The sequence below is a fragment of the Polistes dominula genome, unplaced genomic scaffold (assembly GCF_049000335.1).
Source record: "Polistes dominula isolate Pdom_NZ unplaced genomic scaffold, Pdom_raw_medaka contig_82, whole genome shotgun sequence".
Taxonomy (NCBI): Eukaryota; Metazoa; Arthropoda; class Insecta; order Hymenoptera; family Vespidae; genus Polistes; species Polistes dominula.
In genome coordinates this window covers 3175754-3201901 of record NW_028301046.1, presented here as the reverse complement: position 1 = coordinate 3201901, position 26148 = coordinate 3175754, and the positions used below count along the sequence as shown (strand labels likewise).

The 26148-nt window shown below is 28.5% G+C and overlaps 5 protein-coding genes and 2 long non-coding RNA genes across 16 annotated transcripts in view; 2 read left to right on the top strand and 5 right to left on the bottom strand.

Annotated features, from left to right (window-relative positions):
• The window catches only part of LOC107074598 (uncharacterized), a 3939-nt gene extending 3481 nt beyond the window's left edge, over window positions 1-458 (bottom strand). The window contains exon 1 of one of the 2 annotated variants that reach the window (XM_015336164.2): window positions 304-458. In XM_015336164.2, the coding sequence (XP_015191650.2) occupies window positions 304-305 (2 nt within the window). In that variant the 5' untranslated portion in view covers window positions 306-458. Of the gene's footprint in view, window positions 1-182 lie in introns of both variants that reach the window. The other variant, XM_015336165.2, reaches the window with a different exon arrangement.
• LOC107074599 (BTB/POZ domain-containing protein 7) overlaps window positions 1-3550 on the top strand; it is an 11104-nt gene extending 7554 nt beyond the window's left edge. Inside the window, exons 11-12 of the mRNA XM_089175379.1 lie at window positions 1172-1381; window positions 1692-3550. Of these exons, the coding sequence (XP_089031505.1) occupies window positions 1172-1381; window positions 1692-1973 (492 nt within the window). The 3' untranslated portion in view covers window positions 1974-3550. The remainder of the gene's footprint in view (window positions 1-1171; window positions 1382-1691) is intronic.
• kkv (hyaluronan synthase-like protein kkv) lies at window positions 1241-24162 on the top strand. 7 transcript variants are annotated; one of them, XM_089175374.1, is made up of 20 exons: window positions 1241-1381; window positions 14861-14971; window positions 15073-15317; window positions 15398-15691; window positions 15770-15979; window positions 16055-16399; window positions 16480-16871; window positions 16951-17218; window positions 17303-17565; window positions 17644-17854; window positions 17930-18177; window positions 18254-18446; window positions 18534-18688; window positions 19617-19922; window positions 20135-20382; window positions 20460-20775; window positions 21105-21281; window positions 23273-23440; window positions 23524-23746; window positions 23829-24162. In XM_089175374.1, exons 2-20 carry the CDS (start codon window positions 14862-14864, stop codon window positions 24149-24151), a joined length of 4695 nt encoding a protein of 1564 aa, XP_089031500.1. In that variant the 5' UTR covers window positions 1241-1381; window position 14861; the 3' UTR covers window positions 24152-24162. The 7 variants fall into 7 exon arrangements, with proteins under 7 accessions (XP_089031500.1, XP_089031502.1, XP_089031499.1 ...); XM_089175376.1 differs by lacking the exon at window positions 1241-1381 and adding an exon at window positions 10409-11276 and having other exon boundaries at window positions 15076-15317; XM_089175373.1 differs by lacking the exon at window positions 1241-1381 and adding an exon at window positions 10410-11276.
• LOC107074597 (uncharacterized) lies at window positions 5740-9619 on the bottom strand. Of its 3 annotated transcripts, none has more exons than XM_015336160.2 (8): window positions 9247-9619; window positions 8952-9168; window positions 8334-8862; window positions 8093-8258; window positions 7668-8014; window positions 7244-7590; window positions 6934-7154; window positions 5740-6855 (listed from the first exon to the last, which is right to left on the bottom strand). In XM_015336160.2, exons 2-8 carry the CDS (start codon window positions 9151-9153, stop codon window positions 6619-6621), a joined length of 2049 nt encoding a protein of 682 aa, XP_015191646.1. In that variant the 5' UTR covers window positions 9154-9168; window positions 9247-9619; the 3' UTR covers window positions 5740-6618. The 3 variants fall into 3 exon arrangements, with proteins under 3 accessions (XP_015191646.1, XP_015191647.1, XP_015191648.1); XM_015336161.2 differs by having other exon boundaries at window positions 8952-9165; XM_015336162.2 differs by having other exon boundaries at window positions 8967-9618.
• Window positions 18698-19724, bottom strand: LOC149031634 (uncharacterized). The gene is made up of 2 exons (XR_016177581.1): window positions 19592-19724; window positions 18698-19065 (listed from the first exon to the last, which is right to left on the bottom strand). It is a non-coding gene; the product is annotated as an uncharacterized LOC149031634 (long non-coding RNA).
• LOC149031632 (uncharacterized) lies at window positions 23151-26148 on the bottom strand. Its single transcript, XR_016177580.1, has 2 exons — window positions 25996-26148; window positions 23151-23430 (listed from the first exon to the last, which is right to left on the bottom strand). It is a non-coding gene; the product is annotated as an uncharacterized LOC149031632 (long non-coding RNA).
• Window positions 24842-25976, bottom strand: LOC149031633 (uncharacterized). The gene is made up of 2 exons (XM_089175390.1): window positions 25600-25976; window positions 24842-25519 (listed from the first exon to the last, which is right to left on the bottom strand). Exons 1-2 carry the CDS (start codon window positions 25793-25795, stop codon window positions 25236-25238), a joined length of 480 nt encoding a protein of 159 aa, XP_089031516.1. The 5' UTR covers window positions 25796-25976; the 3' UTR covers window positions 24842-25235.

Below are 26148 nucleotides of genomic sequence, written 5' to 3'. Positions count from 1 at the left end.
TATGCAAATAAGTTATTAATGAATATTTACTCAAACTATAATGACGATTATCTATGAAAGAATAAATTTTAATTAGTTAGGATAAGTTAAAATAAATTAAACAAAAGGATCAGCGAATTTAACTTGTTCCATTTAAATGATTCGCTTAGCAAATACGCGAAATATTTTCAAAAATAGCTTACTATTTAATTTTAACCAGCGATGAAACTTAGAAACTTCGGAATATTTGAGTAAAAAATCGTGTGAATATTATCATCTATCAATATAATGAAATGTTTGTTTAGTAATTGAACGCAGACTCACATGACAGATCAGTTAGGCGCGATGGAACTGCAAGAACTGAGAGACAAGCTTTCAACTCGATGCGTCTGACTTTGACCTTTGTTTTCCCCCCATACTATACTCTATTAATGACATCTCTATTTTTCAACTAGTTGCATTCGCTGGATTAAAGCCAGAGTTAGGTTGCAGCAATGGGACGTTATCATTCTACTTTACGTTAATTTGCAGTTACAATTTATTCGTATTAATGTACTAACCGGGTAGTCATCGTCGACTTTGTCCATTGCATTCTTCTTTGTTATTACATTAAAATCACTATTTAATCGTAATACTAATTGATATTCACTGAGAACGTATAAACATTACCTCTCGAATAATAACATATATTATTGTGTATTACGGAATTTATATAGGTTTTCAAAATGTTATTTAAACATAAGTTTGACTCAAACGTTATAATTAAAAACAAATAATTTGTAGGAACTATGGCAAAATATTATTTTTTTCAAATGACGTAATACAAAATGTTTTTTAAAAGCGAGATAAGTAGTTTGTACAATAACGTTTGCATTATAAATGACTATTGAACATAAACATTTCATGTCACACTACTATTATGTGTATCTCGAAGAAAATGACAATTTAGTATTCAATGTAAGTTTACAAATGTATCGCACATACGTATTTTGTTGACGTAATAATTTATACATATATCAAACTTACAGGTATACATTTTCAAATTAGATTCTTTGATAGATTTTCTAATAGATGACATTGTTTCCTTATCGTTTTTATATTTCTTTATATGTTTATTATATCAAATTAATTAAGATAAAGATTAGATCAAAGGCATCTAATTAATGAATATAAATGTTGATTTATTTTACAGAACACTGCTTCTTTTATGAAACAGCAAGATAGTAATATGACTGGAATCGAAGATATTAATTCGCCGGATATGGATGTTAATGTGAGAACTTCCGCACCTTCGTATTACGGAAGAAATATGACATTTCCTCGGCCAGCTTCATCTTACGCTGATAGGCACGAACTTCCTGCCGTAGTTATTGAAGGAGAGAATAACAGACTTCTTGTAGAGGTAAGAAATAATGTCATTACTTTGTGAACGCTTTCTCTTAGCTCGATCTTAAATTCGTGTGCATTTCTTAGTGGTGTAAACCGTGACGTTTTCTATACCATTTAGTACTCTTTTTGTTTTTTTCTTGATTTTCTCTTTCTTTCTCTTGAAATTTATGATTGCAACAGTGTATCAATGTATAACTGCATTTTTTGTACAATAAAAAAGTAAGTAATATACACGTATATATTATATAAATATTTATAATAATTTTTTATTCATTTTTTACGTAGATATGTTCTTTAAATAATTAGAAGAAATTGTTTTCTAGCAACAAGAAAATAGTTCATGCAGCGATGGTCATTTATCCGGAGTAATGCCAGATGTAGCAATGGCTACTGCATCGTTTGGAGCATTACAATTGATGGAACATCAAGAATTGGATCTTGGCGATGGAACGTCACATATTCTTCAACATATTTCACCTTCGACCGGAACAGTAGGTCTAAATCGTTCTTCGCTTCCTCGTCAACATCAAGGACATATTTCCGCCCCACCTCCTCTGCCATACGCGTACCAACGTACCGTCACTGCCTTACCGAGGTTTATTTAACATTTATATACAATATGAAAGAAATGGAAAGAATCCATTTATGAAAAGAGAGAAGAAGAAGAAGAAGAATATATCTTCTTTTTTGAGATACGGCACGGCGTATCAGAAAACAAAAAAAAACCGTCTTGTTACTGCGGGTACAAATCTATTGCAAGAAGAAAAGGAAAGAAAACAAGGAAGAAGGGGGGAAAAAAAAGAAAGAAAAATAAATCTGTATTTAGATTTTAATTATATAAAAAAGAGGGAGGGATGTCATGTCGCGTTCAGAGCCTAAGAAAGTAGTTAATATTAAGTTCCATTTATTTCGATAATTATGATATAGTGTGAAAAGAATTATTGCTTAAATAGTTATTAGAGATGCACCGCATGCGAGATTATGCGGCGCTGTGACTTATACATTTGTGAACTGTGAAAAATGTTTGTTGCTATGAGCACAAAAGGGAAATGTGTTCATATGTATATGTGGGTGTATTTATGTGCGTATGCATGTGTTTATTCTTATTAGTATTTACTTAAATTCGTTATGATGATGTAGCTAATAAACTTCGATGAAATGCATATATCTCAAATATGATGATGTATTTTAACATTGCAGACCGGGTCGCGAAACTTTGTTTTTGTTTTTTTTTTATTTTCATCGATTTCTTTCGTTATTTTCTTTTTTAACGTGTTAAACGAAAAGCCTCTTTCATGAAACTTTAAATTTAGGTCACAATGATCTGTCAGTTATAGAAGATCGTTGAGACCGGCCCAATGTGACGTTTAACGTGTTAAAAAAAGTTCAAGGAAATTTCATTTAAACTAGTAATTGGTCCATAATCGAAATAGAAATTAATTAAAAAGTCTAAAATAAAATACAATAAAAAGTAAAAAAATTCATTGACATATTAAATTAAAATTGGAATCATCGAAACAGCAATTTTGTCGATGATTAGTCGGACCTTGGTCTGCAATGTATGAAAATATGCAAAGCGGTCTATATTTTCATAGAATTTAAATTCTATGGGAGATCATTTGCTGACTGATATTATCAATAATGTACAATAAAGCGTTTAATTTTTATATATGTATATTTCTATCGTTCGGAATATATACATATATGTATATGTATGTATTTAAGTTCTCTTAAAAACCGAACAAATCTTTTATGTAATTCCAATCGTATATAACACCATAGAAAAATACTCGTTCTTGAATTTTAATAATGGCTTTATTAGTCTCGTTTGATTTTATTTATTGTGGTTAAAGAAAAAAAAAGAAAGTAAAAAAAAAAAAAACGATATACTTTACAATGCATAAAAAATAATATTTGTTTATAATTACGAAAATAGGCATTTGTATATTTGAAAATTGATTTTTTTCATCCCCTCTCGGATGAAGCTTCTCTCAACCAACCCCTTACTCTCTCTCCACCCTTCGCCTTGAGCGTCTTAGAAGAAAAAAAATAAAACATTCTCCGCTGTTGATATTCTATAAAAAGCAGCATTATATTATTAATACGGGAACCATTAGCCATTTAAATGTGCGTGCATATATATATATATATATATATATATATATATATATATATATATATAGTTATAAATAATAGAAAATTATTCCACGGGAAACTATCTTTGTATCTATATTAGAATTGTTTTTTTATATTATTCGCGATAAATTAAATTGTTTTATTTTTTATTATTGTTTCTATTCATCTTTATCTCTCTCTCTCTCTTTCTCTCTATCTCTCTCTCTCTCTCTCTCTCTCTCTCTATCTCTCTCTATACAAAGGTGTTCAAGAAAATTGCATTTTTAAATGTTCAAAAAGAAAAAGAAAACTATTCTTATTTTTATTTTTTAATTTTTTTTAATTTTAATTCTTATTTTTTTTTTTTTAATGAGCCTATACAAGGGTATACGCAACTAGATTCTCAAGAGTTGCATATAACAAAAGTTTTAAAGGAGATACTATTTTTATATAAAACAAGAGGAAAAAAAATGAAACAAAACGAACAAACAAATACATTGTAACACGAGAAAAATGTTATTATGCTATCTCCCCATCGTAATAATAAAGATAATAATAAAAAGAAATAACAATACAAATACATACTTGCTTTTGCAGTTTTATAAATGTATACTTCTTATATATTTCGAATATACGTTTCTTTTTAAAAGCTTTATGCCTATAAACATTTAATTTTATTTATTATACCTACTTATCTTTTATTATTATGTCTTAGTTTATTACGCGACAGTAATATATTATTTGACAATGAAATTCTAATGAAATGTAAATACAATAACATATTGTATTTATAAATAGTATATTATCGAGAAAAAGATTATACATTTAAAAAATATTATTATACATTTCGTTAAAATATAATTTTGAAAAATTTGTTAATAAGATATATATATATTTATATTTTATATTACATTTTTCTTAAAACTTTTAAGAAAACGTATATTCATGAAAAATAATATTACTTCCGAATAAAAATAAAAAAATTAGTTTTTAAAGTAATATACTTTTAAGTATAATTAATAGAACACACACGCACACACATTAAGAACAAAAATGGTATAACATTTTATTTTATATTTCATTTTATATTTTGCTTCACCATCTCTTATCCTCGATTAATTTATTTTTAAATTCAATTAACGATATCTTTCTTCTTTTTTCTTTTTTTTTTTTTAATTTTCTTATAATATAAATAAAAAAAATCTTCTAACAATTTAAAAAAAAAAAAAAAACCATTGTATGTAACGTACCGCTCTTTTGCTCCGTTATTATTAGTGGAGAAAATAATGATGACATTAAAATTTATCGACATTAAAGAAAAATTGTGCCTAATATATTTTGCGTCGTTATATGTGTAACGCGTATTCGTCAAATGTATGCGAAATATAAAAAATCCTGCATACATCTATGTGTATATATATTATATATACACATATATATACGTATAATATATATGTATATATATATATACGTACAAAAGTATATATATATATATATATATTGATATTTAATGTACAAGAGACAATTTGAGAAATTCATTAAAATATGTAAAATGTGCTATCAGTAGATAATGCAATAATATTTCCTATACTGCAAAAAAGAAAAAAGAAAAACAATTTTAGATTCGTGATAAAAATAAACATTTCCTTAGACTTTAAGCAAGTTTAAAAAGAAATATATATATATGATTAGATTTTATTTATTACAACTTGAATTTATGATCAGGAACATCAAAATAAATTTTCTTTCAATTTTGATGATCATCTTAATTTTTTCTTTGTAAACGGAGCAACAACAAAAAAGAAAAAAAAAGAAAGAAATAAAAAAGATAAGAATAATTACACTAAAACAGGTTTTATCTTCGATCGTTGAATTCTCACTTTGTAAAATTTAGAGTAGTCGCAATTAAACTATTTTAAGAGAATATAGGTATGTCTATAATATGTAATGTAACAGCAGTTTTTAAATGAATGTAGGCCAAGAGTAATGTATATATATATAATGATGTGTCGAAAATTTTAAATAAAAAAAGAAGAAAAAAATATAATAGAACCCGACGATTATACCTGTTTTACGTTTAAACGTAATTTTATTTAATTATCTATAATATAAATAACTTTAAAATTATTTAAACTACTAATTCGAAAAGTGAATAATTTAGATATATAATCTTCTAAATGGGCTAAAATAAAAAGTTCGTGGGGGGATATATCGACTTAGTCATCGGTTACTCAACGAAGCATAGAAGAAATCGTATATAAGAAATGTATACTTTTTATTAACATTTACCTTTCAATTTAAATAAATTTATAGCTGTATAAGCAATATTATGCTAGACAGTGGTGGCTCACAAAAAGTGAGATCAAATGCGCGGGTCATTGAATAAAAGCAAAATACATATATTTATCTTGAAATAAATTCTTAAATATAACTCGTTAGTTGACGAGTATTAGCTCTTTATAACACCTTCCTTCGTGTGATATAATTTTTATTATATATATATATATATATATATATATATATATATATTATTTTTTTTTTAAATTTTATTTTATTTTGGCGTGACAAATTTATAGTAGAATAATATTATAACTTTGGTAAATGAGTATATGTAATATAAACGTTGTCAGTCCATTCTACAACTAATAAAATCATTTTATAATAAATCTATTTAAAACATTTGGAAATATTTTTTCTTTTTTTTCTTTTTTTTTTTTATGACGAGTAACATCATCAGTTGTAGTAACAAAGGAGCATTGATAAAATTAATGCAACCTCTTCATATTTTTTTTGATTAGTTACAATAGTATAGAATAATCATTAATCTTCTTTTCTTTTCAAATCACTTAGCACTTTGTTTATATTACAAAAGGAAGTTATTATGTATTATAATTACTTAAATTTTACATAGGCATAGTCTATATATAGGAAAATGTTATAATTATATATATATATCAATATATTATTAATTTGAAATACATGATCTTTTTTTATTTTTTAAAACACATCCAATTAGTCATGGTGTATGCTGTTGCTCGCGTTAACAACTTGCAATGATTTGCAGTTTAGAGAGGAACACGTGTATGTATTATACGATATATGTATGAAGTGTACAATTTTGTTTGAAAATTTCACTCAAAAGGGAGCAACAATAGCTGCTGCTTCACCTCTGCTGGTTGGTAGTGAAGCACATTCATGCCACTTATTTAAATGTGGATCGTAACATTCTACAGTAGAAATAGTTATCTGTGTACGGTAAAAATTGATTTCTTGTGATTGATCCCCCCCAATAACATATAATCTACTATCAGCTGCAGCAACTGCAGGATATGAACGACCAATGTTCATCGATGCCACCATGCTCCATTTATTCTGTAATGCGATATAATATGTAAAATGTACAAAAATAAATTCTTATATAATGACAACATAATGAAACCTAATATTTACCTTTTCAAAGGAATACCGTTCAACGGAATTTAAAACTTCTTGATTTTTATTGGTACCACCAACCACATAAATGTAACCATCGAGAACAGTAATTCCCATTTGGGATCGTGGTGTTAACATAGGAGCTAAGTTATTCCATTCTCTAGTCACTGGATTATAACTCATGACATCTTGTCGATGCCTACTGTTGTGTGTACAACCACCTACTATATAGATTAATCCTGAATAAAAATAATTTATAATTATTATAATGTATTATCAATAGTGTGTATATATATATATATATATACATATATTTTAGAAAATAAACCTTCAAACGCAACGACTCCCATACTGAAACGTGGTTCCGGTAGTTCACCTTCAAGGGTCCAAGTATTAGTGATAGGATCATAAATTTCTATAGAACCACCAATATCTTCCCCTACCCAACCACCAAATGCATATAAGCTATTATCCAAGGCACAAAGTCCAAATTCACATCTAGGTTCTTCCATGCAAGCAATCGGTGTCCATACATTATCCCGGGGGTCGTAACACTCACAGTTAGCAATGATACACGATTCCAGTTCTCCTCCAACTACATATACTTTACCATCTAGAAGTGCTACACCTGGTAATATACGTCCTATACTTATTGGTGCTACTTCGCTCCATTCGCTGCAATTATCAGAACAACATTGTTATGGTAACATTCAAACAAAATGAAAAATTGAAAAATCAATGAATTACTGTACCCAGTAAAAGTGTCATATTTTTCAATACTCTCATAAGTGCTTTCAGCAGCTCTGCCCCAACTATCAGCTGCTTGTTCCCTTTTAGATCCACCAATGACTAAAATATTTTTTTTAGCGCAAAGTCTAGGCTGTGCATGAAGTGGTACAAGACATCCTTTATTACATATTAAATCTTTTTCTATAGAACGCAAAGCAACAGTAAGACTGATATCTTTACATTCCAATATTATCCGTTCTAAACGTGCTAATGAACAAAGTCTCAATCGTATATGACCTAATATTTCAAACACATAGCATCGTCTTGCAGGTATATCATGAATAATCCAATTGTATGCAGCTTGGAAGACCTGTAAAAAAAAATTATATATATCTTTTTTTTGTAATAAATTCAAGTAATTATTTCGTGAATATGAAATCAATATTACCTGAAATTCAGTGTCGATATGAATTAAATCACTGCTGAGAAAACGAACAAGATGCTCTTTGGGCAGGTCTAAAAACTCCTCTTCTTGAGAAACTTGAGGAAAATTGACTTGTATAAAGCGTAAGGCAGTCTCTAATAGATCCAACCTGTTGTGTGCTTCTGCAAACCTTTATGAGAAATATTACATTAAAATTCAAATTTTTGATGATTGGAAATATAAAATTACCATGAACAAATTGTACCTATAAATTCCAAGGGCATTAGAATAATGAAGTTGTTGTTCTAAATAAGTAATACAACCAGAAACTACTTCGTCCAATTCAAGCATATCGGCAGCCGCAAACAATTCTTGAACATTATCCTCAGTAATATCAACATTTCCGGTATAGATAAAGTCTATTAAAAGCGTAAGGATAGAAGCTGATATAGAATGAATTTCCACCAATTCTTGTTGTTCTTCGACAAGGCCACCAGTAAACATAGCATTGAAATAAGCGCTTCCTGCTGCTAGAACCGATCTGTGTGCATGGATGATGCTACCATCGGCGACAAGGCCGACATCAGTGAACTGATTCTTTAATCGTTGGCCATTTAAATTTCTCAAAACTTTAGGAGCATATTGTCCAACTGCATATACAGTACTAGTGGCATCTGAGGTTGGGCTAACAGGTTGTGTAGCAAATCCCATATTATTAGAGTTGTGCCCATTCTTTAATGGCGGTACTGCACCATCAGCCATGAAACCATCAAGTTGAACTTTGTCCACTGTTCCTATATAATATTATATGTATATATATGTATAGACATTATGTATACACATCTAGAGAGATGTTTAAAAATATATTAAATAGTATAATTACCATAGATGTACTTACGACATATACGAGAAAGCACCTTATAGACGCTATGAAACGACTTAGCGTTATTTTTCCCCTTTAAACGCATCACTACCGCCGCATTTTCACTCCAATTAAATGATTTGTTAACTCCAACTCTCATATACTTACATATGTCATCTATCTTTATCTTGGAAATAAGTTTATCACGTATTGAAGATGACATACATTAGATAACCTACTAAAAATATCGAACAATCTTTGAAATCATGACAATAATTGTAACCTTCTCATATTTGTTTTTCTTTTTTAATCTCACTTGTCATCTCTTTCTTTCTTGTCTTCTGTATTTCTTTCTTTTTCACTAATCACACTGGAGACATTATAAGGTAAAGAAACATAGTTGGCTAAAGTAATTTGTAAATATTCTTTCGCACCACACCTATTAAGCAAAATCGCAAACCTTCTTTAACTCTTACTCGCATTAGGGTTTAATCTTTAAATTTATCTTTATCTCAAAATATCTTTTATTATATCAAATAATATAAAAAAACTTGGTTTCTTCTTTAATTCTATTCTTAAATTCACTATCAATGTTCTTACTCTTGTCATTCGATTTTGCTAATTCGATTACAATAAAATTATAGGTTCGTCGGCTTTCTAGGAGTACCAACCACGAAGCAGGTCATCGTGTGTATTATGCATTGTTATATACATTTACTATACACACATTTAATTAAACATCTAAAAGGGAGGATGCGCAACAAGAAAACTCCTTAGTGATTTTCTAGAAATTTAATAAAAAAATAACTAGCATTCCGCAAATATTGAGTCGAATAAAAAATATTTGAAGTTAACATGTATAACTTCTTATTTAAATATTTATAATATTAACATACTTGTGAATTTTCATATTATGAGCAAAGAATAATTTGAAAAAAAAAAATAAATTACATGTTTTAATTTGCGCGCCATTAGTCATAGTACTAGGTTATACGCTAGAGGGTACTACCATCGAGTAATTTTTTTAAGTTGACGTTACACACTATATGATTCATACATTAGAGTATTTCGTAATTAATCATGGCGTTCAATTCAAATGTCGCTCTTTAAAAGAATATACACTAATATAAATATAAAATTGTATAGATTAAAAATAATTATAAAACATATTCCAATAATTCAAATATTCTACAAGAACTACTGTAGATATCACAGAATGTAACATTCCAAAGAGGGCTTTAAATTTAAAATTGTATTGATTTAATAAAAAAAAAAGAAAAAGAAAAAACCAAATGCCGAACCATCACTCCTTATTCAATGCATATAAAAATATATATTATATAATTATAACTATAATAGAAAATGTACTTATTCGAATAGTATTCTATTAAAACATATTATCAGTTAGAAAGGTATTTAGTTGAATCGATTTAAACGTAATAAAAAAAATATTTGTTATCTCGAATGTTGATAAGAAATCGATATCTTTATTCTATTACAAAAAGGTTGCGTGTTACATTGAAACTAGAACCCTTTCGTTAATATATATATATTTTAAATATCGTCTCCTAGATATAACACCATAGAGAGCTTAGAATCTCATTTTGGGTCAGTCATGTCGAATATTACGAATATCTTTTAACGCGGTGTTTTTTTTTACTTTTTATATTCCTCAACCTTTTTCTATTAAGGTTGTTCTTTTCTCTCCCTCTCACTATCTTTGTGTATCCGCCACTCTCCTTGTGAAAGTTAACATAGTAAGCGTGGAGGAACTCGAATGCGGGGGCATTCGTGAATCGTCGTCCTATACACCTTCTTGGTAGATCCGTAAAACCACTTCGCCAGTCGTTCGTCTACCGATTACCTCTAACTTCGTACTTTCACTTTGAGAGCTACCAAGTATCTCTGTCTCTTTTCCTTCTTCTTCTATCTTTCTTTGTCTCTCTTTCATTTATTGTCTCTATTTAACTTAATTTTTATACCTCCCCTTGATACACCTTTCTTTTTTTCCCCCTCATTCTTTCATCGTTCGCCAAATATGTAGTGATCGTTGTGGTGTTAAATATTTAAAAAAAAAAAAATTTTTTAAAAACGAGTACTGTGAGGGAATGCAAAAAACAACTATAAAAAATGCGATTTGTTTTTTCACCAAGTGTATTTATCTTTGAAATGAAATACGTGAAACGATTTTGAATTATACAAAAAATAATAAAAGTGAATGAAAATAATTACGACAGCTGTATATTATAATGTTCGAATAATTTCTTCGAATGTATTAACTTCCGATCACGTATAGTTTTACTGTACTATCGAGAAGAATTGTCAAGATTCATTTATTAATAACAGGTAAGAGAGTCTTTTTGTTTCTAATTTTAAATGTTATATTCATGTTATAACACTTATGACATTTTATCTTCAGTATCACTGTTATAAAGTGTCTCTTGATTATTTGAAATTTTTCGCGAGTTAGAACGATCATGAGAAATATATATTTCTTTTTTTATATTTTTGTTTCGCAATTTTATCCGAATGATGACTGTAGTCATCGTCGAAGAGATTTTTATTGAATGAGATTGTCTTCGTGACATTGTTGCATCAATAACTTGCTATGTTTCTTACCTTCCCCCCCTCCTTCTATCCTTTCTCTTTTATCTTATTTTACCTTTATTAAATTAATAACATATTTCTTATCTAAAGTACTATATATATGCGACATTGGATTCAGATGAATCAGAAATTTATCGATATTGTTATTTTTTTGTTGCGTTAAAGGTTTTTTTTTTGTTATTTATATATATTCTATAAAATCCACATTTTTTCACATTAATTCTAACATATATATATGTATTTTATTATAAATTTTATTATTATTATATATTAATGTAAATTATTAAATATTTTATTATATATATATATATATATATATATATATATATATATATATATATATATATATATATATATATATAATAAGTATATTACATAGCTATATTTGATATATGTTAGTATGTATATTGGAATCGCGTTTCACTTTTTATGACGATCGAATGTTTCATAAAAAAGAAATGAGAAAAAGGTGAAATAAAAGAGAGGGGAAAGGGAAGAGATAAATGTCAGAGATATCAAAAGATTGTATCAGATACGGTGTAATATAATCTTCAATAATAGACGTATACTCTTCGTATTGATCTTCGTAATGATTAGAATTAAGTTTAATTCGAACGTTGTGAAATACACACGTTGACTAAAGTTGTCTTTCAAAAAATAAATAAGTTTTATAATTTGATTACATTAATCGTTTCGATAGTGATGCGATTTGTTTTCGATAATGAAATGTGAGTACATTATTATTTTTGATTATCCAAAAAAAAATTATGTCACGTTAAAAATGGTTCATTGTATAAATGCATTTAATTGATTAGTATATATAAAGTTATAATAAAACTTTGATCATTTATATTTAATACTAAATACACCACCATTTTCAGTATACCTATTTCTACCACACTAGTCAAAATGACTAGTGTATACAAAAAAATGCTTTTTCAGGCTTCGAGTCTTTATTTACTTTTAAAAAATAACAAAAAAATGTTTAACAATAATAATTTTAATAGATAAATGGATTTATAGATATTTTAAAATAACAAAACGCTTAATTATTTACAGAAATCAAATGTTACATGAAGTAGAAATTTTGAATCAAAATGGTCCGACCAGTCAAAATGACTGGTCTAGTATATTTAGTATTAAATAAATAATAATAGTATATTTTATAATAATTGATATTTAATATCTATAATGAATAATTTTGATTAAGTATTTTATTATTAATATATTTTTTACATTGAAAATTCTGATGTTACTCATCAACTCAATAACACGATGATCTGTAAATCCGGTTGTCCCCTTTTACTACTTTTTCTTATTTTTTTTTTTTTTTGGGAAAGTTTAATTTAGTAGAAACACGGAAAGTTTATTTTAATTCAATGATGCAACATATTTGATGAAACATAATTCCGATGAATGATATATGCAAATTTCCGAATTTATAATTACTTTAACATATCTCGTAATAAAATGCATTTATAAATACATTTCCTTTTTTTTACATGAAACATATTTAAAGAAAAAAGTTTTATAAATAAAAACAAAGAAATGTGATTTGTTGTGTATCTTTTATCTTTCTTGAAGATACAGAAGAAATAATAATTGTCCGTTAAGATAGTATCATCAAACTAGGCTATTACCGAAAAAATAACGGAACTTGCTTATGTCAATGGCGAGGTCGACGTACGACATCTTCTTTTACCAAAATCGTCCTCGTACTTACTATGAATTATTCAAAATAAATCAATTAAATTCAATCGTATGTGAAAATACAATAAATTGCACATGATTCATTTCTATTGTCTTTTATTTATTACTCAAACTATTTGTACAATTAAGAAAACGTAATCTACAGGAAATAATGGAATAGAAAAAAAATTTCATTGATTTCTCTAGAAAATTAGATAAGACATTTTTCAATTTGCAATCGATTTATATCGAAGCTTTTATCGTATCTTAGCAACATTCCTAACTCACATTTTTGCATCGATAAAAGCTTGCTTGCAATTATTTATAATAAAATGTAGAATATTATAATTATTAATTGAATAAATGAATAATGCAACAAAGGAAAGAAAAATTAATATTTTCTTATAAATAATATTAGCAATTATATTAAAGGAAAAGTAGAATTTATGTTAAATAGAACGTGAACTTAGAAAAAAAAGAAACATGTTTGATCGTAACAGATGTTAGAAAAATAGAAGTGAAACTATATATGCAAATAGTTGTAGTATATGTTAAAATTCAATGAGATGTAGAAACATCTCAAGTAAATTTTAGCTAAAAGCGAAATAACGTTGCAGAGGAGAGTAAGTACAGAGTGTGTATACTATTCTTAGAAGATAGTGGTACTTTAAAAAATTGGGAAAAGGAAAAGAATGTTGAACAACGACTCTAACAAGAAAGGGAGACTTGTGTATATGTATTTATATGCACATTTATACATATATATATAAGTATGTCGAGGGTCGTACAAGAAGCCAATACTGCAACGTATCTTGAGGGCGGTAACCTACACTGCCAGTTGTCTTGTGGATGGCCTTGCTACATTATCTGCCGCGTGTTTCGTTTCCTTTCACTTTTAATAGTCAGGAACCAGAAACCTTCTCTCAGATCTCCTTGTACAAGGATACAATATAAAGGATAGTAGAAGAGAAAAGAAATTCTATTCTTTCAGATATAATCTTTCTTTTCTCATTATCTTTTACCATTGTACATTAATTATTAGTAAACAAAAATAAAACACGTGGAAAGAGAGTTGATACTATGATGAGATTTTTTTATTCAAAAAAAAAAAAAAAAAAAGGAGAGTACGATGAGGAATAAATTTATAAAAACATTTAGTATATGTAATTATGTATTTTTTCTTTTATATAAAAGTAGAGAGCGATATTAATTCAATGCACTTATATTAAATGAAAGATAAACAAGTATCTATGTATATGTGTACATATACTATATACAATAGTTGCAATGGATTAACTTACAACATCGTTTACTTATTATGGGTAAGGAGAGAAAGCTGATAGACAACAAATCCGTTACGTGGCACGTCACTGGAATATCTAGAGCGAAAAAGGTTCCGCATCGGTCATTACTTCTTCTCTATGTTTATTTCGTTAAGGTTTATTGAATATGACGATATATCAACTTTTATTAATAAATACATCTTCTATTTTTCTTATGTATTCTTCGTTTTATGTAGGTATTTTTGATATTAAAATAATTCAATATTGATATAACAAAAATGTATTTGTTGACTTCAATAAAATGATCACGAGTTTTTTAATTCAAATATTTGAATTTTTGTATTTTTACAGAATGTCAAAAGCTCCGAAACACAATGGCAGTCTACACGGTGGTGGGGTCACCGGACCAGACGATTTTTCCGATGGAGAAAGCACCCCTGTTATTCAAGATTATGCCGAAAGGTAATAAAACTTTATTTTTTATTCAACTGAATTAAATAAATATATTAATTTTTTCTTGGAATTTTATCGATTAAAATCCTTATTTGTTTCTTTTCTCACAGCAGAAGACCCGTCGAGGAAACGAAAGAATGGGACGTGTTTAGAAACCCACCACCGAAAATCGATTCGGGTTCAATGGCAAATCAAAAATGTCTTGAAAGGACCGTCCAATTAACAAAAGTTTTCATTTATTTACTCGTTTTCATAATAGTATTAGTCAGCGGTGTAATATCCAAAGGAACGATCTTTTTTATGACATCCCAATTGAGATCGGATCGTAAAATCCTTTATTGCAACAAGGATTTAGGTAACATTTTGATACATATAATAATTTATATTTTAATAATAGTTAGTAACAATTGTTAGATGAATTTACATTATTTGTAGGTCGGGAAAAAGATTATGTAGCAAAGTTACCAGAAGAAGAAAGAATCGCATGGATTTGGTGTATTATAATCGCATTTGCAGTACCAGAATTTGGTGCTCTGATACGTAGTATACGTATATGTATTTTTAAATCATGGAAAAAACCACCATACTCTCATTTCTTCCTTGTCTTCCTTATGGAAACATTTCATGTCGTTGGACTGGCCTTATTGTTTTTGTTAATTCTTCCAGAAATCGATGTTGTAAAAGGAATTATGTTAACTAATTGCGTTTGTTTCATACCTGGATTATTAGGTACATAAGATTCAATATATTTTTCTTATTAAATTAATTTTACGAATGATTTTATATTCTTAAATGTACATATTCCAGGACTCTTATCACGGAACAAAAATAAAGATGAATCAAAGAGGTTTATTCTCGTACTAGTTGACCTTGCTGCGTTAACTGCTCAAGCAACGAGTTTCGTCCTTTGGCCTCTGTTAGACACATCAAAATCTTCCTTATGGATTATTCCTCCAGCTTTAATACTTGTATCATGTGGTTGGTGGGAGAATTACGTTTCCTTGCAAAGCAGTATTGGTAAGGCTCATATTTATTATTAATTTATAAATTTGAACAAATTTTTCTCATTATTTTTGTATTTATTTGATACAGGCTTCATCAAAATGCTGGCTCGAGTAAAGAGAGAATTGAGACTGACTAGATATTTTACGTACATGTTCGTTTCATTCTGGAAGATTATAGCATTTTTCATTAGTGCTTTAACTATACTACATTTAAAAGGGGAGAATATTGGTCACTTATTTACAATGTTTGGTACTGCTTTTGGAGAACATAAAATTATTGTATACGCAATGGTAACGCAAAGTACCAATAGTACATTGGCAGATCTAAGAGACATTTTACCAAACAGCGACATTGACATTATGGCAGATTTCAATACACCAATTTATGTCTTATTGTTACAAATATTTAGCGCATATTTCGCATATATTTTTGGTAAATACAAAATGAAAATCATCATTTTATTACTATGTTTTTAAAGATCATTATTTTTAATGAATAATATATGTTTTTAGGCAAATTCGCGTGCAAAATTCTGATCCAAGGATTCAGTTATGCATTCCCTGTAAATTTAACAATACCCGTAACTATTTCTTTGCTAATAGCTGCTTGTGGTCTACGCAATACTAATCCTTGCTTTTTCCACGGAATTATTCCGGATTATTTATTTTACGAATCACCTCGTTTATATTTCTTAAACGATTTTATAACTCAACAATATGGCTGGGTTTGGTTACTTTGGTTGCTCTCACAAACTTGGATAACTTTACATATTTGGACACCAAAATGTGAACGTTTAGCAGCTACTGAAAAATTATTCGTTGTACCGATGTATGATTCATTATTGATCGATCAATCGATGGGTTTGAATAGAAAGAGAGACGATCAACCAGAAGTTAAAGTGGAGGTCGGTATTGTACTAGCTTTTATAAAAAACAAGAGAATAAAAAATGTTGAATCTATAACAACGTCCTGTTATCATTTAGGATTTGGCAGAGATAGAAAAAGAAAAAGGTGATGGAGATTATGAGACTATATATGAACAAACAGATGGTTCAACCACTCCACCTTCAACTGTAAAAAGTAGCGACCACGTGACCAGAATATACGCGTGTGCAACCATGTGGCATGAAAACAAAGAAGAAATGATGGAATTTTTGAAAAGTATATTGCGATTAGACGAAGATCAATCAGCTAGACGTGTGGCACAAAAATATCTTAAAGTTGTTGATCCAGATTATTATGAGTTTGAAAGTAAGTTAAATAATTCAATAATGAAAACATATGTTAGATACATACATATAATTTTCGCAATTAATTTAATTATCTTTTATACAGCTCATATTTTCTTCGATGATGCTTTCGAATTATCCGATCACGACGAAAACGAATCACAAGTTAACCGATTTGTGAAATTATTAGTTTCAACATTAGATGAAGCAGCTACTGATGTTCATCGGACAAGAACACATGTCAAAGATCCAAAAAAATTCCCGACACCTTATGGTGGAAGATTGGTATGGACACTTCCTGGTAAAACTAAAATGATTGCTCATTTGAAAGATAAAAGTAAAATTCGTCACAGAAAAAGATGGAGTCAGGTATATAAAATCGTTTTTGTATTTTCCTATTATATTTAGAAATAGAAAAATCTATAAATGATTATAATATTTCATTAGGTCATGTACATGTATTACTTGTTGGGACATCGTTTAATGGAATTACCAATTAGTGTAGATCGTAAAGAAGTTATTGCCGAAAATACGTATTTATTAACATTAGATGGTGATATTGATTTTCAACCGGCTGCTGTCAAACTTCTTGTTGATTTGATGAAAAAGAATAAGAATCTTGGTGCGGCGTGTGGTCGTATTCATCCAGTTGGTTCAGGTATATTGTTTGATTCTAATGTTTGACAACTCTATTTATAAAATATTAGAAAGTATAAGTAATATTGATATTTAGGTCCTATGGTTTGGTATCAAATGTTCGAATATGCGATTGGTCATTGGTTGCAAAAGGCAACAGAACACATGATCGGTTGTGTACTTTGTAGTCCTGGTTGTTTCTCTTTGTTTAGAGGAAAAGCATTGATGGATGATAATGTTATGAAAAAGTATACAACAAGATCTGATGAAGCTAGACATTACGTGCAATACGATCAGGGAGAAGATCGTTGGCTTTGTACATTACTTTTACAACGTGGCTATAGAGTAAGTTAATCACTCTAAAGATATTGTTTTATTCAAGAATTGAATAAAAATTAATAATGAAATAATATTTGATTAGGTCGAATATTCAGCAGCAAGTGATGCTTACACTCATGCACCAGAAGGATTTAATGAATTTTATAATCAACGTCGTCGATGGGTACCTTCGACTATAGCTAATATTATGGATCTATTGATGGATGCCAAACGGACTATTAAAATAAATGACAATATTTCTCTTCCATACATATCTTATCAGATTCTTCTAATGGGTTTGTTCCATACAATTTAAAAAAAAAAACATTCGATTTTTAATAATTTTCAAAAATAATCTTATCTATTATTAAATTGTATTACAGGTGGTACTATACTTGGACCAGGTACTATCTTCCTTATGTTAGTGGGTGCCTTTGTAGCGGCTTTTAAAATTGACAATTGGACAAGTTTTTATTATAATATTATACCTATTCTATTGTTTATGATTATTTGTTTTACGTGCAAATCAAATATACAGGTAAGTTCATTTTTTGTATAATCTGGATTTATTGATTTTTCATAATTTGCTACATTTGATGTATGTATGTTATTGTTATTGTTATTTCATCAGAGAATAATTTTGGATAAAAAAAAAAACATATCATATAAAATTCCAATTAGAACATTCTCATGATTGTATTGTCCATGGATAAGTGTGTTATACTTTTCAGCTTCTCTGTGCACAAATATTATCTACAGCTTATGCTATGATCATGATGGCCGTAATCGTAGGTACAGCTCTCCAACTCGGAGAGGACGGCATAGGATCACCATCAGCGATATTTTTAATATCATTATCAGGATCATTTTTCATAGCAGCTTGTCTGCATCCTCAAGAATTTCTGTGTATCGTCCCTGGCATCATATATCTTTTATCAATCCCTTCCATGTATCTTCTTCTTATATTGTATTCAATTATAAATCTAAACGTTGTTTCATGGGGTACTCGAGAAGTTCAAGTGAAAAAGACAAAAAAGGTTTGTCCAATTCAAAGATTCTTTTCACTGTTTAAGTGCATGCCATAATATATATATATATATCATAACATAAAATTAATTCAAAAAAGCGGTCATTAGACGTCATCAATAATCATTAATCACTTGTAATGCGAACAAACATGTATAATAAGCTTTTTATCATAATCACATTAGAAACTATTCATTAAAGAATTCATATGTAATCTCTTCTATAGGATCACGATCATATATATGTAAATGTATATGTATCACTATCTTGGAGGCGTGGGTTTACATAAATGTCGGTGAAGGTAGCAATTAATGGCTGAATGTGTTAATATTGAATTATATCAATATGTACCAAGCTGTCACGCAAAAATATCACTATGTTCGTTAAAGATTAATAATTTGATCTATCTGAATACCTAACTTATGAAAGGGATACAACAGGTTTTCATAGCTGCAATTCTTAGCACCTTCTATGGTTTGGTAATGGTTGCCGTTGTAATTGGTATTGCGATAAGTATCGTAGAAGACAGTTTACTCTCTCCCTCCGCGATGTTTCTAATATTGGTGGTGGCACAAATGGTGATAGCAGCGATTCTTCACCCAAGAGAAGTGAGCTGTTTAATTTATGGGATTATATATTACATAAGCGTACCTTCGATGTACGTTTTACTAATCATATATTCAGTATTCAACCTGAACGACATTACTTGGGGCACGAGAGAAATCAAAACGAAGAAAACGAGGGCGGTAATTATCCGATAAAACTAACAAATTAATCATTTAGAATAAAATAATAACGCTTATACTTCTCACACTATTATCGCGTAGAATGAAATTATTATGTTCAAAAATGCTTTTAAATTTTCTAACAATTTATTTTTATCTATCAAGAACCATAAAAACAAAAGCTCTTTTTTTGTACCTATTTTTGTACATATTATATCAAATACTTTCTTTAGGAATTGGAACAAGAGAAAAAAGAAGCTGAGGAAGCCAAACGCAAGGCTAAACAAAAATCATTATTAGGTTTTCTACAAAATGGTGCTGGGACAAATAATGATGATCAAGGTTCGATCGAAATTTCTTTGGCTAGCCTATTTAAATGTATGTTCTGTACACATGGAAAACCTTCGGATGAAAAACAACAGCTTGTTGCTATTGCTGAATCATTGGAACAACTTGGCAAAAGATTGGAAAATATTGAAAGGTATGTGTATAGGAAAATAATTTTTACAGAGGTATTAATATACTATAATGTGTAATTTATTATTAACTTATCAACAGGACCATTGATCCGCACGGACATGTTTCTGGAAGAAGACGAGCATCTTCTATAGCTGGTCATACAAATGATGGATTGGGTGCCATAGGTGAAGATCCAGCCGAGGATGAAGAATGTAACAGTGAAACAGAAACGGTAACAAGCCAACATTCGGAAGAAAATCGTGAGGGTAGTAACTTCCTCACAAGACCTTATTGGTTGAGCGACGAAGGATTGAAAAAAGGTGAAGTGGAGATCTTGTCACTTCAAGAAGAACAGTTTTGGAAAGATTTACTTGAAAAGTACCTCTTTCCAATAGACGAAGACAAAGCGGAAAAGGTAATATACGAGACAACATTTTTTTTCACGATCCCTAATTCGGAATTGAAAATATTCGAAAAGATGTTTTTTAATATTTTTGATAGTATATAAAAAAGGCTGGTTTTTATTGGGTTAGTATTTTGAATAAATAGTCAGTATTTTATCATCTATTTGAGATACTGATCAAAAATATATAAATATATTGAATGAACAAATATTAATATATCAACAAAAAAAATATCTTAATGTCAAACTTTTACATTTGCCTGTTGGAAGATTAGTGCATTTGCATTTTCACATTAGAAAAACCAGCAAAATATTAATGAATTTAAAACTACTTGCGTCAGGCACGAATCGCTAAAGATCTAAAGGACCTACGCGACCAGAGCGTGTTTGCTTTCTTTATGCTGAATGCCCTCTTCGTCCTGATCGTCTTTTTGCTCCAACTAAACAAAGACTTATTACACGTGAAATGGCCATTTGGTATCAAGATGAACATCACCTATGATGAATACTTGCAAGAGGTAAAGCCAAGCTCCGTCGCAGTGCCGTGAATCCTATGCTTTGATGATTTCCATTGTGAAGCAGACAAAACAACGTGGATTATTGGGTCACTCGACGGAGCTTTTTTTCTACATTTCTAACATGTGTTTTTTCTTTTTGTATCGTCTCACTTAGGCCCGAATAGCTGGTGACCTGATTGAGCTGCGCAACAAGAGTGTCTTCGCATTTTTAATGTTCAATGCCTTATTCGTACTGATCGTATTCTTGCTACAGCTGAATAAAGATCAATTACATATTGTGTGGCCTCTTGGCGTCAAGACAAACATCACCTACGTTGAAGAAACGTCGGAGGTATCGAGTATTCCCGAAAATGGCAAAAAAAGGATGATGAGCAGAACCTCGTTGATGGAATTTCAGTGTGTTTTCAGTTATCTCTTCTTTTAATCAAACAAATATTTTCAAAATTTTCCATTTTCTAATTAAATGAGAATGAAAGCACACTGAATTAAACCATAGTTACGTGGTGACTGCATTTGTCCACTTTACGAATATGTGTTTGTCAATAACATTATTCGTATAATGGCACGTGTGAAAGGTTTTAATATTAATAAATGCCTTGCATAGGTTCTCCTGGTTGGATCAGATTGTGGGTGTGCAGAAAAACTTCTAGTCCACTGACTGAAACTCTTAGTGACTAAGCGATAACATTTTGATCCTATATGTATGATACTTTATCCGCATACTCCATCCTCTCATTCGATTTGTTTTTCTTTTTCCAGCTGTTTTCAAGGAAAATTAATTTCCTTTCATAAATCATATAATATATTCATCAAATCTAATTATTTAAAATAATTATTTGAAAAGATTTATCATTTTTACAGGAATTCAGGATATGACTGCTCTTATTTGTCTTGCTTCTTTTCATATTTTTTTTGTCATAAGTATATACTTACATGCATTTCAAATGTAAATGCGTAGAAATAGTTTATTCTTTGACTAATTTCATGTTTCTTAGATACGCGAAAATAGATTTTAAATGATAATTTAAAAACGAGATTAATAATGTGACTACTATTTTCTTGATAGCGATAGATTATCATTTATATGCATATACTTCATACTTATATTCAGATTTGATCTTTGATATTTTAATATCTTTAGTTTTCTCCATTATTATCCTAATCCTATTAAAAACAAATCAATGTTTTTCCATGCATTCCTCTTTATGTTTTGGGATAGGTCTAACTGATCCTTCACTGCAAGAGGTGTAGTCAAGTTCGAGCACCACTAATGCATTATGTGATATACATGTATATGCTTTTTATGTCTATTTACATATATAAGTATACGTGTATTTATGTATATAAATATTTTAGAAGAAATATAATATGACATATAGTCATATCGCTTTTATCACGGTGATAAATTAATTATCTTTTTTTATATTGTTTGTCAAATTTTTAATAATTATATCTACACTTGTGTGAAATTTATTTTGTGAAGAAACGATGGAACTTAATCCCAAATCTAACTTTCATTTGGTAACAGAACTTACTAGTAAAGTGTTTAGTAACCACATTATTAACAAATATTATAAATATTTTTTCAGTTCATGTATAAATCTTGTGATGTAAATAAATTTTTATAATCAACAATAGGTACATCTAATTTCTGATCAAAATTGAAAACAATATATGCGTATATTTGAAATGTTTACATTCATTTTTAATAATGTTTTATATATTTTTATAAAGTGAATTCTTAAAATTTTGTATTACATTGTACCTAATGTTGATACTAATATCAATAATTCACATTAAATAAATGTATATTATATATATATATATATATGGTAAAGTGATATTAACCATTAAAATAAATAAACTGTATAATTTTTAATAAAACGAATACTTACGCACAAACGCATGCAATGCACATGCGAGCATGAATATTCGTATTATTTATTATATATTATTTTATATTAAATATTAATAACATTTTAATATTTCAGGTACACGTTACCAAAGAATACTTGCAACTTGAGCCTATTGGTCTGGTGTTCGTGTTCTTTTTTGCATTAATTCTAGTCATTCAATTCACTGCTATGCTATTTCATAGATTTGGTACTTTTGCTCATATCTTGGCAAGTACCACATTGGATTGGTTCTGCTGCAAAAAGGTATGTCTCTGTTTTATTAAAGTTCAATCAAATAAATGATAAAGTTAATAAACAAAAGAAATTTTTCTATTTTTCTATTAAAGGATGTCACAGAGGACACTTTATCTTCTCAACAAGCAGTGGAAATGGTTAGAGATTTACAAAAATTAAATGGTATGGAAGGCGATTACGATGAAGGTAGTGGCAATGGACCTGGTAGACGAAAGACGATAAGAAATCTTGAAAAGAGTAAACGAAAAGCACAAACAATAAATACGCTTGATGTTGCATTCAAACAACGCTTCTTTAGTATGTCTGAAGGTGTAGGTGAGTAACTTATTAATAATTAATAATGATAATTTATAATCAATAATAATAATCAATAACATATCAATTTTCCTTTTAATAGGCTTGCCTGGAAATATGTCTACGCGACATTCAGTGAAAGCTTGTAAAGCTTTAGAAAATCGAAGATCGAGTTTAATGGCAATGAGAAGAAAATCGCAAATGCAAACTTTAGGAGCTAATAATAAATATGGAGTGGCAGGTAATCCTCATGGTATTCAAGGACGACCTTCAAGAAGTAGTCAAATATCCATAAAGGATGTTTTTGAAGATCATGGACATACAAATCCTGCTTATGAACCCGATGAAAGCCCTAGAAATAGTTTGAGATTACAAAATCGTAATCAACACGCCACAGGTTGGCGTGAAGCCAACACTAATGTTTAATATTACAATGATAAACAAACAAATTGAAAATACATTCAATTTTCAAAATTGAGAATTATAATCAATCGATTTTAATAGTATAAAAATAGTAATTAAATATAAATTACTGTTTTTACTTTTTTGTTTTATATCAACGTATTTGAAAAGTAATATTTGTGGTATTTATTCGACGTAATAATTATTCAATTATAAGTGACAAATTTTATTATAGTTCAAACAAATTACAGTATATGGAACACAGACAAAATTGTTATAAAATTTGTTTAATATTGATCTTAATCTTTAAATTTAATATGTGTATTTTCATAAGATAATGAATAGAAAATATCTATTGCCTTTGTCTATGTTTTATTAAATGATATACTCATATAAAAGCAAAAACAACAAAAATTGACTACGATAAATTAATTATATTTATATGCTCTACTATTTATCTTACATGTGATAAAACTAGCATTTAAATTATATATGTTACGCGTACATACACACATACTATTGTATATGTTTATAGATTTTTACTTATGACAATACATTGCATGAACAATAAATTTTTTTAAATTGATATTACTGTAAGAAAATAATTTATATTTTTAAAAAATCCTGTATAATCCTAAATTTTCAATTGATTTTGTATTGAATTAAATTACAATACATGACTTGTGTATATATATATATATATATATATATTTTAAATGTATATTGAATCTTATATATATATTGTCATAATTTTTGAAGCGCTTCTGTTATTAAAATAACATAAACCATTGTCATATAATTATTAATTGCATGATTTATCGTCCATTCTTGATAAAATTCTTCGCATGGAAATAAAACAGTTGTTGTTGCATAGAAGACATTAGCTAATAAACCGTAATTATTATTGTTTAACAACCTAAAATAACGAATATTCTTTGTGTAATAAACATTAGATCGTTCTTACAAATGATCTGCAAACTTACATAACATAGCCAGTGGTTAATAATTCAAGGAATATAAATATTTCAGATACTTCATTAAATGAACTTCTTTTGTACCAAAATCTGATGATTGAATGCTCATTCTAGTGAAATTAGAATATCAATAACTATTTCAAAGAAGTTTTCATTTTTAATAATAAACAGTTAAAAGGAAAGTAAGAATTTTGTTTGAAAAGTACCCGATCTTGTAATACAATCCAATTTTTGATGTGTATTACACTGCATATACCAAAATTAGCAATTGCATTAAATCCAAGAAGATAATCTCCATGATGAAATAAAAGAGAACACATTAAAGAAGTTCTACTAATGTTTTTAAGATATTCATCCAAAATATTAACTTTCATTTTACTTTCTTTTTCTTCTGACTCTATCAATACTACATCTAAAGCTACAAAATATTAATGCACTCATTGTAACAAAGTATAAAAAAGTATATTTATAATTTAATTTATATGTCACCATACTCACTATAAGATTTGAAAAATAATTTATATGTTAAACTATATAATGAACGAATTCCTAATGTTGTCAATCCAATAAATGCAAATATAAAATGTGTTGGAAGTGTCGAATATTTATAATAAGAATATTTGTACAACACATATATAGAAGAACCACAAGTTAACAAAAGATAAGTACATGGTAATGTTGCTTCTAAAATCATAACAATATCTCAATTTTATTTTTAACTAATTCATCTAATTTGTGAGAAGAACCTAATTTTCCAAAGAATATCTCGTATGAAAAAATTCTTTACGATTAATACAAATCACTTTCTGCTGTTTTTTCAGTAGGATGATGAAAATGTATTTTCTTTGTAAATGAAAACTGTACAATTATTTTTAAAAAGTCACATATACATACCTGTAAATCCATAAATAAATTATTCCAAATATTGAATACACAACTTATATATATATATATATATTTAAAATGTTAAGTAAAATCTGACATTTACCATAATCGGTAAAATTATTCAATCATTATTTCAAATAGTTTTATTACTGGGAAAAACAG

What these genes read in the sequence shown, in the direction of transcription:
- LOC107074597 (XM_015336160.2), bottom strand. Translation starts at nt 9,153, where the DNA reads ATGTCATCTTCAATACGTGATAAACTTATTTCCAAGATAAAGATAGAT. An exon ending in AATGCCCTTGGAATTTATAG is followed by an intron (nt 8,259 to 8,333) that starts GTACAATTTGTT and finishes TTTCTCATAAAG; the next exon opens with GTTTGCAGAAGCACACAACA. An exon ending in AACGGTATTCCTTTGAAAAG is followed by an intron (nt 6,856 to 6,933) that starts GTAAATATTAGG and finishes ATCGCATTACAG; the next exon opens with AATAAATGGAGCATGGTGGC.
- kkv (XM_015336153.2), top strand. Translation starts at nt 12,240, where the DNA reads ATGCGATTTGTTTTCGATAATGAAAT. An exon ending in ATTCAAGATTATGCCGAAAG is followed by an intron (nt 14,972 to 15,072) that starts GTAATAAAACTT and finishes CTTTTCTCACAG; the next exon opens with CAGAAGACCCGTCGAGGAAA. An exon ending in TTTTACAACGTGGCTATAGA is followed by an intron (nt 18,178 to 18,253) that starts GTAAGTTAATCA and finishes ATATTTGATTAG; the next exon opens with GTCGAATATTCAGCAGCAAG.
- LOC149031633 (XM_089175390.1), bottom strand. Translation starts at nt 25,795, where the DNA reads ATGATTTTAGAAGCAACATTACCATGTACTTATCTTTTGTTAACTTGT. An exon ending in ATTATTTTTCAAATCTTATA is followed by an intron (nt 25,520 to 25,599) that starts GTGAGTATGGTG and finishes AATATTTTGTAG; the next exon opens with CTTTAGATGTAGTATTGATA.